Source organism: Oncorhynchus nerka, linkage group LG17 (genome assembly GCF_034236695.1).
Source record: "Oncorhynchus nerka isolate Pitt River linkage group LG17, Oner_Uvic_2.0, whole genome shotgun sequence".
In the NCBI taxonomy this organism is placed as follows: domain Eukaryota; kingdom Metazoa; phylum Chordata; class Actinopteri; order Salmoniformes; family Salmonidae; genus Oncorhynchus; species Oncorhynchus nerka.
In genome coordinates this window covers 46,384,149-46,400,130 of record NC_088412.1, presented here as the reverse complement: position 1 = coordinate 46,400,130, position 15,982 = coordinate 46,384,149, and the positions used below count along the sequence as shown (strand labels likewise).

The window sequence follows — 15,982 nt, the reverse complement described above, 5'->3', positions numbered from 1 at the left end:
AATAACTGTCTCAAGAAACAGCTCAGTGCATTATTTTTATTTAAATTAGACCTTTATTTAACTAGGCAAGACAGTTAAGAACAAACTCTTATTTACAATGACGGCCAAACCCGGACAACGCTGGGCCAATTGTGCACCACCCTATGGGCCTACCAATCACAGCCTGATGTGATGCAGCCTGGATTTGAACCAGAGACTGTAGTGACGCCTCTTGCACTGAAATGCAGGGCCTTAGACCGCTGCGCCGCTCGGGAGCCTACATTTCTCTCCAGATCTCTCCAGAGATGTTCGATTGAGTTCAAGTCCGGCTGGGCCACTCAAGGATATTCAAAGACTTGTCCCAAAGCCACTCCTGCATCTTGGCTGTGTGCTTAGGGTCATTGTCCTTTTGGAAGGTGAACCTTCACCCCACTCTAGAGCAGGTTTTCATCAAGGATCTCTCTGTACTTCTCTCATCTTTGCCTCAATTCTGACTAGTCTCCCAGTCCCTGCCGCTGAAAAACATCCCCACAACATGATACTGCCACCACAATGCTTCACCGTAGGGATGGTGCCAGGTTTCCTCCAGATGTGACGCTTGGCATTCAGACCAAAGAGTTCAATCTTGGTTTCATCAGACCATTGAATCTTGTTTCTCATGGTCTGAGAGTCTTTAGGTGCCTTCTGGCAAACTCCAAGCGGGCTGTCATGTGCCTTTTACTGAGGAGTGGCTTCTCTCTGGCCACTCTACCATAAAGGCCTGATTGGTGAAGAGCTGCAGAGATGCTTGTCTTTCTGGAAGGTTCTCCCATCTCCACGTCTTCTTGGTCACCTCCCTGACCAAGGCCCTTCTCCCCCGATTGTTCAGTTTGGCCGGGCGGCCAGCTCTAGTAAGTCTTGGTGGTTCCAAACATCTTCCATTTAAGAATGATGGAGGCCACTGTGTTCTTGGGGACCTTCAATGCTGCAGACATTTTGTGGTACCCTTCCCCCGATATATGCCTGTCAACTGTGGGACCTTATATAGACAGGTGTGTGCCTATCCAAATCATGTCCAATCAATGGAATTTACCACAGATGGACTCCAAAAGTTGTAGAGACATCTCAAGGATGATCAATGGAAACAGGATGCACCTGAGCTCCATTTCGAGTCTTATAGCAAAGTGTCTGAATACTTATGCAAATAAGGTATTTCTGTTTTTTTATATTTAATAATTTTGCAAACATTTCTAAAAACCTGTTTTCACTTTATCACTATGGGGTATTGTGTGTAGACTGATGAGAAGACATTTTAGAACCAGGCTGTAACAAAATGTGGGAAAAGGGGTCTAAAAGATTTCCGATATGAGTATATAACAGCTCTATGACTCTCCTCCCATAGCCATAGAGTTTAGCATAATGCCACCGCCCCTCAGTAATGGCAGGTGAGTTATGGCTATAAATAAATGGCTGCAATCTCACGGTTATCGCTGTACAGTAATACCCAATACCCATACCCATGGCTTGATCAATGGCCAGGGCGAAGTCATTACGGCCGCGTTAAAAAGTCATCAACAGCGGCATGTTTTCAAACGCAGCTTGTTTTCAAACGCAGCTTGTTTTCAAACGCAGCTTGTTTTCAAACGCAGCTTGTTTTCAAACGCAGCCTGTTTTCAAACGCAGCTTGTTTTCAAACGCAGCCTGTTTTCAAACGCAGCTTGTTTTCAAACGCAGCTTGTTTTCAAACACAGCTTGTTTTCAAACGCAGCCCCGGGACACAGGTCATATGCTGGTGGCAATTATGAAAAAATGGAGTGCAGCCCACAGTGAATCCTGCGTAATTAATAAGCAGGATGTGAGCGTCGTGGAACAGGGTTTAGAGCTGACCTCAGGTCTGTGTGAGTGTGACAGGGGGGCACAGAAGTACAGTAGGGTCAGTTGGCCGTGTATGTGAGACTCAGACAGATGGAAGTGGACAGGGTTTGTTCTGCTGGTTGGAGGGATGTGCAGACTAGAGGTCGAACTCACTGCATGTAGCGTCGGCCTCGTCTGATCCGTCGGCACACTCCGGCTCTCCGTCACAGCGCCACCGCTGGGGAACACACTGGCCGTTCTCACACGCAAAGTCTGTGGTGGCACATGTCTTCTTTGCTGCTCAGAGAGAGAGATAGGGAAGGAGAGAGAGATAGGGAAGGAGAGAGAGAGAGAGATAGGGTAGGAGAGAGAGAGATCAGATTAACATTCTAAGTCAAATACACAACACAAGCTAAGTGAAATGGACTGTCGCTTCGAACAAATGATGAAAACCTCGAGGTCGGGTTTACAATCAGGTCCACTATGTAATAAGCAAACTACACTAAAAGTGTCCAGATGCAAGCTTCAGTTCATATACCCTCCCAAATCTGTCTAATTTGTCTCAGTACCCAGAGATTGCAGCAAGGGCAGACTGTTGTTAGATGACCAGTCTCATAACCCATCTAACCCCATTCTCCAGTCACTCTCTCCGAGCAGAGCGGAGCAGCCCGGGGAAAATTGGAGCGCTTGAGCGTGTCACAGGGAGAGCTAAAGCTCCTTCTTCTTGACCGGGAGAGTTCTGAACAAGAGAAAGCACTCACCTCATGTGAGAGAGAGAGAGAGAGAGAACGATGCCTCGCTCCACTAGCCTGATGAACAACACACACCGGGACTAACTGTCCTGTTCTCTTCCTCATTTACATGCCCTGGTTTAAACAGTGCTGTGCCCACCCGTCGACACTAGCCGAAAATGTCAATTAGTGGTGTGCTAGGCTAGTCAGAATCACTGCAGCGGAGTGTGAGAGTGATCGCTAGGGGTTTAGCCTCGCCTGGCTGGGGAGAGGCTAGTTAGGCTAAAGATTTTAGCCTAAAAATGTCAACTACATTGACTACATCTCCTGTAGGTTATTGTACTGTAGCACGAATCAGAATCACTGTAGTGGAGTGTGAGAGTGATCGCTAGGGGTTTAGCCTCGCCTGGCTGGGGAGAGGCTAGTTAGGCTAAAGATTTTAGCCTAAAAATGTCAACTACATTGACTACATCTCCTGTAGGTTATTGTACTGTAGCACGAATCAGAATCACTGTAGTGGAGTGTGATGATTGCTACGGCCTAGCCCAGTCTGGCTGAGTAGACTAGAGGCTTGTTAGCCTATTGTTTCTGTGATGTAGCCTACCTTGGGTGGCCAGACTGGGGGGGTTCAAATCACTGCATATGAATGATGCCCCCACCAGGGACTCATAACACAACAGGAAGATAGTGTAGTACAGAGAAGTCACAAACAACTCCTAATACACCCCCTAACACATTTGGTAATTGGTATTTTATTAGGATCCCCATTAGCTGTTGCGAAAGCAGCAGCTACTCTTCCTAGGGTCCACATAGAACATGAAACATGGCATAATAGGTTCGTTCCACCAATTTGGTGCTTCTTGAGAAGTGTAACTTTGTCCCCCAAAAAAACTTTTGGTTTCACCTAATTTTAACATTTTGTCATAATGAGCACATAAAAAATAGTTTAACCATCGCAAGACGTGAAATTACAAAATGGCTATAGCAAGTGCCTATTAAGTGCCAAATATAGTAAAAGGGTTGACAGTAACAGGGTTTCTTCTTAAATCAGCCATAAATTGGCTTGTGACAAGGGGAATGGATGTCGTGGCAATTGAATGCAAGCTTCTTCTTTTTTTCAAACATTTCTAGCCTGGCTATCTATGGTTAACAGGGTTATACTCAACTCAGTTTTCCACCACAAAATACCAGAAAATTGCCAAAAAGACTAGAACCATTATTAAACATTCAAAGCTTCTTTTGAACAAAAATTGAAAATAATAATTATTTCACCATATTAAAATGAGAGTCCAGTTCATATAACACGGTTGACCTTAAAATGATGGACAGATGTAAATGAATCACTAATCACATGAATTATATAAATAATAATGAAACTGTAAGTGGGTTCAAATCTTCCTAGAAGTGACACAGGGTTGACGGAGGGACATGTCAAAATGCTGCATTTTGAATGATCGAATTCTCCTTGAGTTCTATATGAAAGGGGAACTTCATTTGACATAACAGGATTTTACAATTCAATTGGTGCACAATTTCTACTTAAAATATCAAAGGTACGCAAAAGGCACTCATTTCATGGAATGACCCATGAACGTTAATAGACAAGAACAGCTCAAGGACCGAACTACGTACATTTGAGTAACACAATGGGGAAGTCCCTAAAAGTCCTACCAACATCTTCTAATGGATGAGGACAAGAGTCTCCAGTATAATGGGACATAAAGTAGAAGTATTTTCCTGATGGCTATAACAAAAACACCCAGATTCTAAGATACAATTTTCAAGCAGTTAAAAAGAACTCCAAAGTCCAGAGTACATGGCTGTGAGGATTGCAGAGGAAGAAGCTACATCCACAGAGGTCCTGTGTAATGGAATTACACATTCCTGTAGACTCAACAAATCCCCTCCCGGTGTGTGTGTGCGTGCGTGTGTATGTTTGTGATCGCAATATCATGTGAGTGTGTCACTGAACACAAATCCCCTCCAGTGTCTTATTATTTTATCTGGGAATTCATCTAACTCCCTTCCATCTCCCCAGCCAGTCTCCCACTCCACATATACAAGACCAAAGGTATGTGGACACTCGTTGAAAATCTCATTCCAAAATCATGGGCATTAATATGGAGTTGGTGCCAACTTTACTGCTATAACAGCCTCCACTCTTCTAGGAAGGCTTTCCACTAGAAGATAGAACATTGAGCATTAGTGAGGTCGGGCACTGAAGTTGGCCGATTCGGCCTGGCTCGCAGCCGGCATTCCAATTCATCCCAAAGGTGTTTGATGGGGTTGAGGTCTTGGCCAGTCAAGTTCTTCAACATGGATCTCGACAAACCAGTTCTGTATGGACCTCGCTTTGTGCACGGGGGCATTGTCATGCTGAAACAGGAAAGGGCCTGCACCAAACTGTTGCCACAAAGTTGGAAGCACAGAATCATCTAGAATATCATTGCTTGCTGTAGCGTTAAGATTTCCCTTCACTGGAACTAAGGGGCCCGAACCATGAAAAACAGCCCCAGACCATTATTCCTCCTCCACCAAACTTCACAGTTGGCACTATGCATTCAGGCAGGTAGCGTTCTCCTGGCTTTTTATTTAACCTTTATTTAACCGGGTAGGCCAAGTTTTCATTTACAACTGCGGTCTGGCCAAGATAAAGCAAAGCAGGGCGACAAAAACAACACAGAGTTACAAATGGCATAAACAAATGTACAATCAATAACACAATGGAAAAAAATATATATATACAGTGTGTGCAAATGTAGTCCATCATTACATTAAGACACGAAGGTCAGTCAATACGGAAAAAAATCAAGAACTTTGAAAATCTACAGTCACAAAAACCATCAAGCGCTATGATGTAACTGGCTCTCATGAGGACCGCTACAAGAAAAGAAGGCCCTGAGTTACCTCTACTGCGGAGTATAAGTTCATTTGAGTTACCAGCCTCAGAAATTGCAGCCCAAATAAATGCTTCACAGAGTTCAAGTAACAGACACATTTCAACATCAACTCTCCAGAGGAGACTGTGTGAATCAGGCCTTCATGGTCGAATTTCTGCAAAGAAAACACTACTAAACGACACCAATAAGAAGAAGAGACTTGCTTGGGCCAAGAAAGAGGAGCAATGGACATTAGACCAGTGGAGATCAGACCTTTGGTCTGATGAGTCCAAATTTGAGATCTTTGCTTCCAACCGCCGTGTCTTTGTGAGATGCAGAGTAGGTGAACGGATGATCTCCGCATGTGTGGTTCCCACCGTGAAGCATGGAGGAGGAGGTGTGATGGTGCTTTGCTGGTGACACTGTCTGTGATTTATTTAGAATTTTAAGCACACTTAACCAGCATGGCTGCAGCGATACGCCATCGCATCTGGTTTACGCTTAGTGGGACTACCATTTGTTTTTCAACAGGACAATGATCCCCAGATGGGATGATTGGAGGGACATATAGGGGTACGGAGAGTGGGGAGTAGGGTGCCTAAGGATGTATAGGGGTGGGAGAACACTCCAATGGGGTGATGGGGACTAAAGAAACAGAGCAACGCCAGACCTATCAATCACCCACAATCTCTCCCACCCTCTCTCCATCCCTCCCTCTCGTCCTTTCTTATCTCAAGGACAAAAGAGCAAATAATCCATGGAAAGAATAGTAGGAATTTCTCATTACCTCCCCCACACACCTTCAAACTGCTTTAAGGGAGGGTTTCACCATTGTAGCCCACCACAATATGCTTTTAATTATCCCAAGAAAAGGAAATGTTAGCTTGAAGGACTGCCAGATGTTTGTGGAATTGGTGTGAGTTTAGTGTCTCCAGTGATTGGGCTGGCAGTGCCATGTGGTGCAGTGGCATTCCGAGGGACTTGTGCGCTGTTGATTTTTGTTCATTCATCTCCCAGCGCTGTGTGTGTGTGTGTGTGTGTGTGTGTGTGTGTGTGTGTGTGTGTGTGTGTGTGTGTGTGTGTGTGTGTGTTTGTGTGTGTGTGTGTGTGTGCGTGCGTGCGTGTGTGCGTGTGCGTGTGTGTGTGTTGTGGCACACAGTAATCTTGCCCATTCACCACAGCTGCCTCAAGGATGTGTTGATTTATGACTTATGCATGAAGATCCCCTGTGCCACACAGAAGTGGCAAACGCGTGCACATACACAAACAAACACCAAACAAATGCAAACAATTATGTATACACACACATCCCCCTGGAATGTGGACAGTTGCAGACACAAATAAACACACAAATACACATTGCCCTCCTTCACCAGCTGAGACATGTCATGAGAATGCAATCCATATAGAATACCTTAAACTCACTGTAAAGGGTGTGAGTCCATGAGCGGAATACATACAATATATCCACAAACAAGTAACATTATTTTTCCAATTCCCGCTGTGGTTCCTATTAATTATCCTGTAGGCACACCCCTTTCCCTGATCAGCTGAGAGAAGACAGGAAGCTCCTCTCGGAGCTACCGGCATTCTCCCAATGACACGCTCCAGGGGCCACCATGATTACTGACTGACTCGGGTGACCTGGGATGTTTACTTAGCCCCCGCGACACCTCTAAGGAAACCGCCACGTCGCCGTAACAACACAGGCATGTGAATTGGGAAGAAGCGACAGAGGAGCAGAGGAAACAGGTGAAGGTCAGGAAGCTCGGAGTCATTCAATTTCCACACTCCATTTACCCCTCAAAACGTGTTCTCACCATCACAGGGAAGGAGATAATGTAATGTATTGCCACAACACTACAATAACAATGAAGGGGAAACATTAAACCTTGTTTGGTGTGATTGCCCTGTTTTTGTTTAGCGCTGCATCCGAAATGGTACCCTATGGCACCCAATGACACCCTATGGCACCCTATGGCAGCCTATGGCACCCTATGACACCCTATGGCAGCCTATGGCACCCTATGGCAGCCTATGACACCCTATGGCACCCTATGACACCCTATGGCAGCCTATGGCACCCAATGGCACCATATGACACCCTATGGCACCCAATGGCACCCTATGACATATATATGGCACCATATGACACCCTATGGCACCCAATGGCACCCTATGACATATATATGGCTGATAATAGGTGTTGATAAGCTGTATTGAAGGGCTGAGGTAAACAATCCTTTATGTGCTCACTGTGTGATAAGACGAGCCAGGCCCATTACCAGATGGAAGGATCTGTCCAGCATCTTGAGATGTGGCATAAACAGAGCCACGCCCCATTTGATAAAGCAAAACTCCAATGAATTTGCCAAGAGTTAAACTAGGTTGAGTATGCTTTAAGGACAGCCTTTCTTTGCTTTCTCTCTCAGTGAGGTCGTACTCACACAATCCACCTCTTTGATTCAGAGTGGTCGGGTTAAATGTGAAAGACACATTTCAGATGAATGCATTCAGTTGTGCAACTGACTAATCAAATAAAATCAAAGGTGTCGCGAAATGCTCGTGCTTCTAGTTCCATGCAGTAATATCTAACAAGTAATCTAACAATTTCACAACTACCTTATACACAAAAGTGTAAAGGAATTAATAAGAAAATGTACATATAAATATATGGATGAGCGATGGCCGTGCGGCATAGGCAAGATGCAGTAGATGGTATAGAGTACAGTATATACATATGAGATGAATAATGTAGGGTATGTAAACATTATATAAAGTGGCATTGTTTGAAGTGACTAGTGACACACTTATTACACCCAATTTTAAATAATTAAAGTGGCAAGAGATTTGAGTCAGTATGTTGGCAGCAGCCAATCAATGCTACTGACGGCTGTTTAACAGTCTGATGGCACTGAAACTGTTTTTCAGTCTCTCGGTCCCAGCTTTGATGCACCTGTACTGACCTCGCCTTCTGAATGATAGCAGGGTCAACAGGCGTTGGCTCGGGTGGTTGTTGTCCTTGATGATCTTTTTGGCTTTCCTGTGACATCGGGTGGTGTAGGTGTCCTGGAGGGCAGGTTGTTTGCCCCCTGTGATGCGTTGTGTAGACCTCACTGCCCTCTGGAGAGCCTTAGGGTTGTAGGCAGAGCAGTTGCCGTACCAGGCGGTGATACAGCCCCACAGGATGCTTTCGATTGTGCATCTGTAAAAGTTGTTTTTGGTGCCAAGCCAAATTTCTTCAGCCTCTTCAGCGCTGTTGCGCCTTCTTCACCACGCTGTCTGTATGGGTGGACCATTTCAGCTTGTCCGTGATGTGTACGCCAAGGAATTTAAGACTTTCCACCTTCTCCACTACTGTCCCATTGATGTAGATAGGGGGGTGCTCCCTCTGCTGTTTCCTGAAGTCCATGATTATCTCCTTTGTTTTGTTGACGTTGAGTGTGAGGTTATTTTCATGGCACCACACTCCGAGGGCCCTCACCTCCTCCCTGTAGGCCATCTCGTCGTTGTTGGTAATCAAGCCTACCACTGTAGTGTCATCTGCAAACTTGATGATTGAGTTGGAGACGCGCATGGCCACGCAGTCATGGGTGAACAGGGAGTACAGGAGAGGGCTGAGAACGCACCCTTGTTGGGCCCCAGTATTGAGGATCAGCGGGGTGGAGATGTTGTTTCCTACCCTCACCACCTGGGGGCGGCCCGTCAAAGTCCAGGACCCAGTTGCACAGGGTGGGGTCGAGACCCAGGTCTCGAGCTTAAAGGCGAGTTTGGAGGGTACTATGATGTTAAATGCTGAGCTGTAATCGACGAACAGCATTCTTACATAGGTATTCCTCTTGTCTAGATGGGTTAGGGCAGTGTGGAGTGTGATTGCGTTGTCTGTGGACCTATTGCGGTGGTAAGCAAATTGGAGTGGGTCTAGGGTGTCAGGTAGGGTGGAGGTGATATGGTCCTTGACTAGTCTCTCAAATCACTTCGTGATGACGGTAGTGAGTGCTACGGGGCGGTAGTCGTTTAACTCAGTTACCTTAGTTTTCTTGGGAACAGGACCAATGTTGGCCCTCTTGAAGCATGTGAGAACAGCAGACTGGGATAGGGATCGATTGAATATGTCCGTAAACACACCAGCAAGCTGGTCTGTGCATGCTCTGAGGACGCGGCTAGGGATGCCGTCTGGGCCGGCAGCCTTGCGAGGGTTAACACGTTTAAATGTTTTACTCACGTTGGCTGCGGTGAAGGAGAGTCCGCAGGTTTTGGTAGCAGGCCGTGTCAGTGGCACTGTATTGTCCTCAAAGCGAGCAAAGAAGAAGTTTCATTTTTCTGGGAGCAAGACGTCGATGACCACGACGGGGCTGGTTTTCTTTTTGTATTCTGTGATTGACTGTAGACCCTGACACATTCGTCTCATGTTTGAGCCGTTGAATTGGAACTCTACTTTGTCTCTATACTGACGCTTAGCTTGTTTAATTGCATTGTGGAGGGAATAGTTACATTATTTGTATTCGGTCATGTTTCCGGTCATCTTGCCATGATTAAAAGCAGTGGTTTCCGCTTTCAGTTTTGCGCGAATGCTGCCATCAATCCACGGTTTCTGGTTGGGTAAGGTTTTAATAGTCACCGTGGGTACAACCGATGCACCGATACACTTGCTAATAAACTCACTCATCGAATCAGCGTATATGTCAATGTTGTTGTCTGAGGCTATCCGGAAACAAATCCCAGTCCATGTGATCGAAGCAATCGTGAAGCGTGGAATCAGATTGGTCGGACCAGCGTTGAACAGAACTTGTTATGATCACACCACGACTCGTTAATCATAAGGCATAGACTCCCGCCCTTCTTCTTACCAGAGAGATGTTTGTTTTTGTCAGCGCCATGCGCGAAGAAACCCGGGTGGCTGTACCGACTCTGATAACGTATCCCGAGTGAGCCATGTTTCCGTGAAACAGAGAATGTTACAATCTCTGATGTCTCTCTGGAAGGCAACCCTTGCTCGAATTTCATCTACCTTGTTGTCAAGAGACTGGACATTGACAAGTAGTATACTCGGGAGCGGTGAGCGATGTGCCTGTCTACGGAGCCTGACCAGAAGACCACTCCGTCTGCCCCTTCTGCGGCGCCGTTGTTTTGGGTTACCTACTAGGATCCGATCGATTGTCATGGGTGGTGGTCCAGACAGAGGATCCGCTTCGGGAAAGTTGTATTCCAGGTCGTAATGTTGGTAAGTTGACATTGCTCTTATATCCAATAGTTATTCCGGCTGTATGTAATAAGACTTAAGATTTCCTGGGGTAACAGTGTAAGAAATAATACATAAAAAACAAAATACTGCATAGTATCCTAGAGAGTCGGACCAGCGAAGAAGCGGGGGAGAGAGGAGGAGTCAGTCAAAGAAGCTCTCAGACCTCCAAACTTCCACGTCAGACCAATCAGGAAGATGAAGGATCAGCTGAGACTGGATGAGGTATGAGGAGTGCCATGTACACAGTGAAGCGGTTCTGTGAGACTGACAGAAAGCTGATCTGTATGGTCTGTAAGGAGAGAAAAGACCACAATCTGACACACATTCAAACCAGTGGAGATTCTGAAGACAAAGGTAGAGTCAGCTTTACTTGGGATTCAGTGCAACATCGGTAACGCAAACACCTTGAGCGAGAAGCGAAGAAAATTGTGATTTGTTTAACACTTTTTTGGTTACTACATGACTCCATATGTGTTATTTCATAGTTGTGATAACTTCAGTTAAATAAAGAAAAACCCTTGAATGAGTAGGTGTGTCCAAAGTTTTGACTGGTACTGTACATATTACCTCAATGACCTTGACTTTACCCCTGCACATTGACTCAGTACCAGTACCCCTTGTAGCCTCGTTATTGTTATTTTATTGTGTTACTATTTTTCCTTTAGTTCATTTAGCACGCATTCAGCCAACTAGAAAATCAAGGCGAAGCAATTCAGGCATTCTTGTTCTGCAAAGAAACATTAGTTTACAGTTGATAAATAGATTTAACAAGCAGTAGGCATTTATAATTAAATGTGGAGTAGAGCTTTATAGTTACTTGATAGCATCACGTGCCCCGGCGTACCTTCAAAATGATTAAGGGAATCATAATTTATTCGAAAACACATAAAAAACAAAATACTGCAAAGTTTCCTAGAGAGTCGGACCACACATCATAATTTCACGCAATAAAGAAAGTTTGAAGGGAAAAAACGGGTAAAAATGTACATTTCAGCCTCCCGGGTGGCGCAGTGGTCTAAGGCACTGCACCGCAGTGCTAGCTGTGCCACCAGAGACTCTGGGTTCGAGCCCAGGCTCTGTCGCAGCCGGCCCCGACCGGGAGGCCCATGGGGTGGCGCACCATTGGCCTAGCGTCATCCGGGTTAGGGAGGGCTTGGCCGGCAGGGATATCCTTGTCTCATCGCGCACTAGCGACTCCTGTGGCGGGCAGGGCGCAGTGCACGCTGACCAGGTTGCTAGGCATACGGTGTTTCCTCCGACACATTGGTGTGGCTGGCAACCGGGTTGGATGTGTCAAGAAGCAGTGTGGCTTGGTTGGGTTGTGTTGAGGACGCATGGCTCTCGAACCTTCGCCTCTCCCGAGTCCGTACGAGAGTTGCAGCGATGAGACAAGACTGTAACTACTACCAATTGGATACCACGAAATTGGGGAGAAAAAAGGGGTAAAATATGAACATTTCTCCTATAGCTGTCATTTCCATTACATGTCGCAATGTTGTTGTTTTTTTACATTGCTTTTGTCAAAGAAGCCTGGGTCAAAAGAAACCTACGTACTGACTTGGAGAAGATCGTCAAAAGCAAAAAGCCATAATTGACATTGATAAAAAGAAGAAATTCATCCCGGAAAAAATAAATAACTAATGCCTTAACTTTAAGGTTCTATTCAGTAAGTGTGTTTGCCACCATGCTCCCTGAGCGACAACACAACAAAGCAGTGCCAATATAGCTTGTTATCATTTTAATCATTCAATTTTCAAGTTTCTACAGATGTAGGGTCTTTTGTTGATGAGAGTTTTCCTGCGCCGCAGGAAATGCATGTGTGCTTCGTGATTTACATAAATTCACCTTAAACCTGCACAAAAACACGATTATATTAACAGTATTTCACTTTGCAAGTAGCCTCATTTTCACCAGCTAACAGATTAAAACAAGTGACATTATGGACTAAACATTTAAATCCTCAAATTAAGATCCTACACCTGTACGTTTCCCGGTCACAACGGTTCCCCATGTTGACAACAACATTATGTTTCTTGTTCTTAGCTGAATGACGCTGGGGATTCAGGCTGATAAGGAATGTGGCAAACCAGCTCAAACTGGGAGAACAAAGGGGGGCAAGACAGGAAAAAGGGAGAGGATATGAGTGTTGTGAAGGTGGAGCATCTCTGAAGCTCTTTTGTGTGATGGACAATGGGCTCATCTGATTCATTTGTGAGGGGAAAGGCCTGTAAAAGATTCCCAGAAAGATCTGAAGACAGAGGTAGCTACAGTTTTAGTTCACCTTAACAACAGGATTGTTGGCATTAAAAAAAAGTGAAATGAGGGCCAAAAAAACTAATATCACTAAAGCAAAGAGTTACTCAGAACAGATCAAAAGACCAGATCAGAGCCTGTTTTGAGGAGTTCCGGGAGAAGTTGAGAGTGAAAGAAGAGGGGCCCATTAGATTCGTAGATAAGGAAGGTGACGTGGTCAGCGAAGAACAGAACATTTCCCTCCTGGAGAAAGAACTGACAAAGATGGGCACGCAAGCAGCCTCTCTGTCGTGAGCGGAGATGGGCCAAAAGATTGTCCAGGACAAGGGCACTCGAATGCATGATTTCAAGGGGAATTATCCGTTCCTGAAGGAGCAAGAGAGTCTGCTGGGTTTTGTTAGACACGGCCCAAACAGAGCCTTTCACTCATAATAAAACCTTTGCAAATATAGGGAATTGTCTGGGGGATTAATGAAAGAAACACTTTGGACAACAGTGGAGTGTACAGGTCTGAAACGTGTTATTCCAAAGACAAACTCATTTTACACTACTGTTAATCAAAAGGATAAATGACATGTTACTTAAACTTCTATTTAGTAGGTCTAAATGCTACAACACTCCATATACTGCAATGCAAGAAAACAGTGCTTGATATTTTTTTTTTTGGGGGGGGGGGGGGGGGGGTTGTTTGTTTTCATGTTTGTTTCAACCACAATACCATTACACTGTAGAATCACCTTACATATTATGATTATTCTTAATGATAAGTATTTTTTTATCACTTTCATTGTGAAAGTAAAAAGGTACAAGCAAACAAACAGCCGATACGTTCAATTAATGAATAATAAGATCATACACGTAAAGTGGATCAAGTATCGACTGGTGGAATAAAAAGGACTTAAACATGACACTGCTCATTTATTTTTAGATTAGATAGTAGTTTAGATTCGCCTAGCTTTCTCCCAGGAAGATTGAATATGAGTGCAGTGTTACTGAGGGATTAACTGACCAGCGTGTGCATGCGTGCGTGCCTGCCTGCCTGCCTACGTGCCTGCCTGCCTACGTGCCTGCCCGCGTGCACTTGTGCATGTGTGTATGAAAGAGGGACGGGGGATAGAAAAGTGACACAGTATGAAAGGGGTCTGTTCAGAAGATGAAAGACCTGTCTAACTCCTGAATGATGAGAGGGATGAGAGAGAAATGGTGGTAAGAGCAGTGAAATACCTCAACACCGCAATACGGCTAAAAGCACCAGCCCCTGTCCTCTATGCAATAGTATACAGTCCCAGGGTGATGTATAGATTATGGATGGATGGACTACAAAGGGCCAGAGTTGTGAGATCGGACGCCTGCAGAGAGCTGTAGAGATCATCAAACACCCCTCAGCCTGGAGCAGAGTTCAACTAGCCACACTTACAATGAACCTCCAGTTCGCATTTCTGAGCTTCCCCTTCTGAACAGATGAAACCCAAGCCTTAGGGTGCAAACGAGCCAATCTCAAACGAGAGTTAGCTTGTTGATGCTGACCGTCTTCCTATACCTCTTTATGAGAGACTTGTGTCCCAAACCTTTGCTCTCTGAGTGTGTTTACAGTACCAATTCAATCCCCCAGGTGTACGAGAGACATTGGACTGAGCGAAAAAAACACCCAACTCTCTAATAAGACATGCTAATACGGTCTTAAAGTGTTATCTAAGCTCGCCTTCCTCCCACGCACGCTTTAGGCAAATAAACCCATCTTAAAAACAAAAATAAAACCTGAAAACAGAACAAACACATCTTGGGTGACAGTCAGACAGATCTGTGAGCCCGGTGCGTATTTCAAAAGGCCCGACCAGATAACAGGAAGGAAAATGAAGGCAAGAAGGTAAGGCGCTTTGAGAGAGCCACACTAACGCTATGTTCGTCAGCGCAACAGCTTTCTAATGCTGCTTGATAAAGGTTCATCTCCTTTCACCCTGTGCCTTGGTGCGTGCTGTGGACTCGTAGAAATCACAGGCATCGACGCCGCCTTCAACGTTTTTCACCCTTTTCATTCAATCTTTCTTCCTTATTGTTGTTATTCAAGACATCCGACATTCTCCCCCTAAAGCTTTACACAGAGGGAGATGTTGAGTGGAGATGTGTGTGGAGTAGAATGGGAATAGGATCGGGGCGATATACCGTATATATCGTATACCGGGGTATTTGGAAAAAGGGCCACATAATACTTCTTCCAATACCGTTAATAACGTCAAAACTTTTTCAATATATTTGAATATTTGCAGTTAAGTTAATCCCTGCTATCAACTTGTGCAATACGTTAGGAGAAGAAGCAGATTGCGTTCTTCATTTCACCTGTCACATTATTTGACGTTATGAAGCTTAGTACCCCAGAACAGTTGAGCCAGTCACGTGTTTGTTTGTAAATAGCAGAACTGGAGAGAGTGGGAGCTGGTGAGTCCAGCTGTGCATTTGGTATGACTTGCTAGTTAGCTAAGTAAGTGGCTGAATGAATGAGGAGACGGGCATCATATAGTGTTAGCTTTCTGCCGTGTTTGATAAAGTCAAAAGGCTTTGGATGACTTATCTGTACAGTACAGTGGTCACTCTTTGTGCAAATGTCTTGTCCTCGCCGTTCTCGGCCCGTCAGCTACTCCCCCCTCTTGCCCTAGCGACTCCAGACTCCACACAGACACAGTGTGTACACATACTGTTCCAGAGTCTGTACTGTTCTACCTTCAGACAAGCATTGAGCTTTGTTCATTTGCACAATGTCTCTCGTTCTGTCACGCCCTGACCTTAGAGAGACGTTTTATTTCTCTATTTGGTTAGGTCAGGGTGTGATGTGGGGTGGGCATTCTATTTTTTGTTTTCTATGTTTCTTTATTTCTATGTTTTGGCCGGGTATGGTTCTCAATCAGGGACAGCTGTCTATCGTTGTCTCTGATTTGGAATCATACTTAGGTAGCCCTTTTTCCCTCCTTTCAGTGTGGGTAGTTAACTTTGTTTGTGGCACTTAGCCACTTGGCACTTAGTAAGCGTCATGGTTGTTTAATTCGTTTGTTGTTTTGTTGGCAACA

At 45.0% G+C, this 15,982-nt stretch overlaps 1 protein-coding gene across 1 annotated transcript in view; it reads right to left on the bottom strand.

Moving 5' to 3' along the window:
• LOC115145329 (low-density lipoprotein receptor-related protein 8-like) overlaps positions 1-15,982 on the bottom strand; it is a 285,564-nt gene that overhangs the window by 156,028 nt on the left and 113,554 nt on the right. The window contains exon 3 of the mRNA XM_065003195.1: positions 1,987-2,109. Coding sequence (XP_064859267.1) covers positions 1,987-2,109 — 123 coding nt within the window. The remainder of the gene's footprint in view (positions 1-1,986; positions 2,110-15,982) is intronic.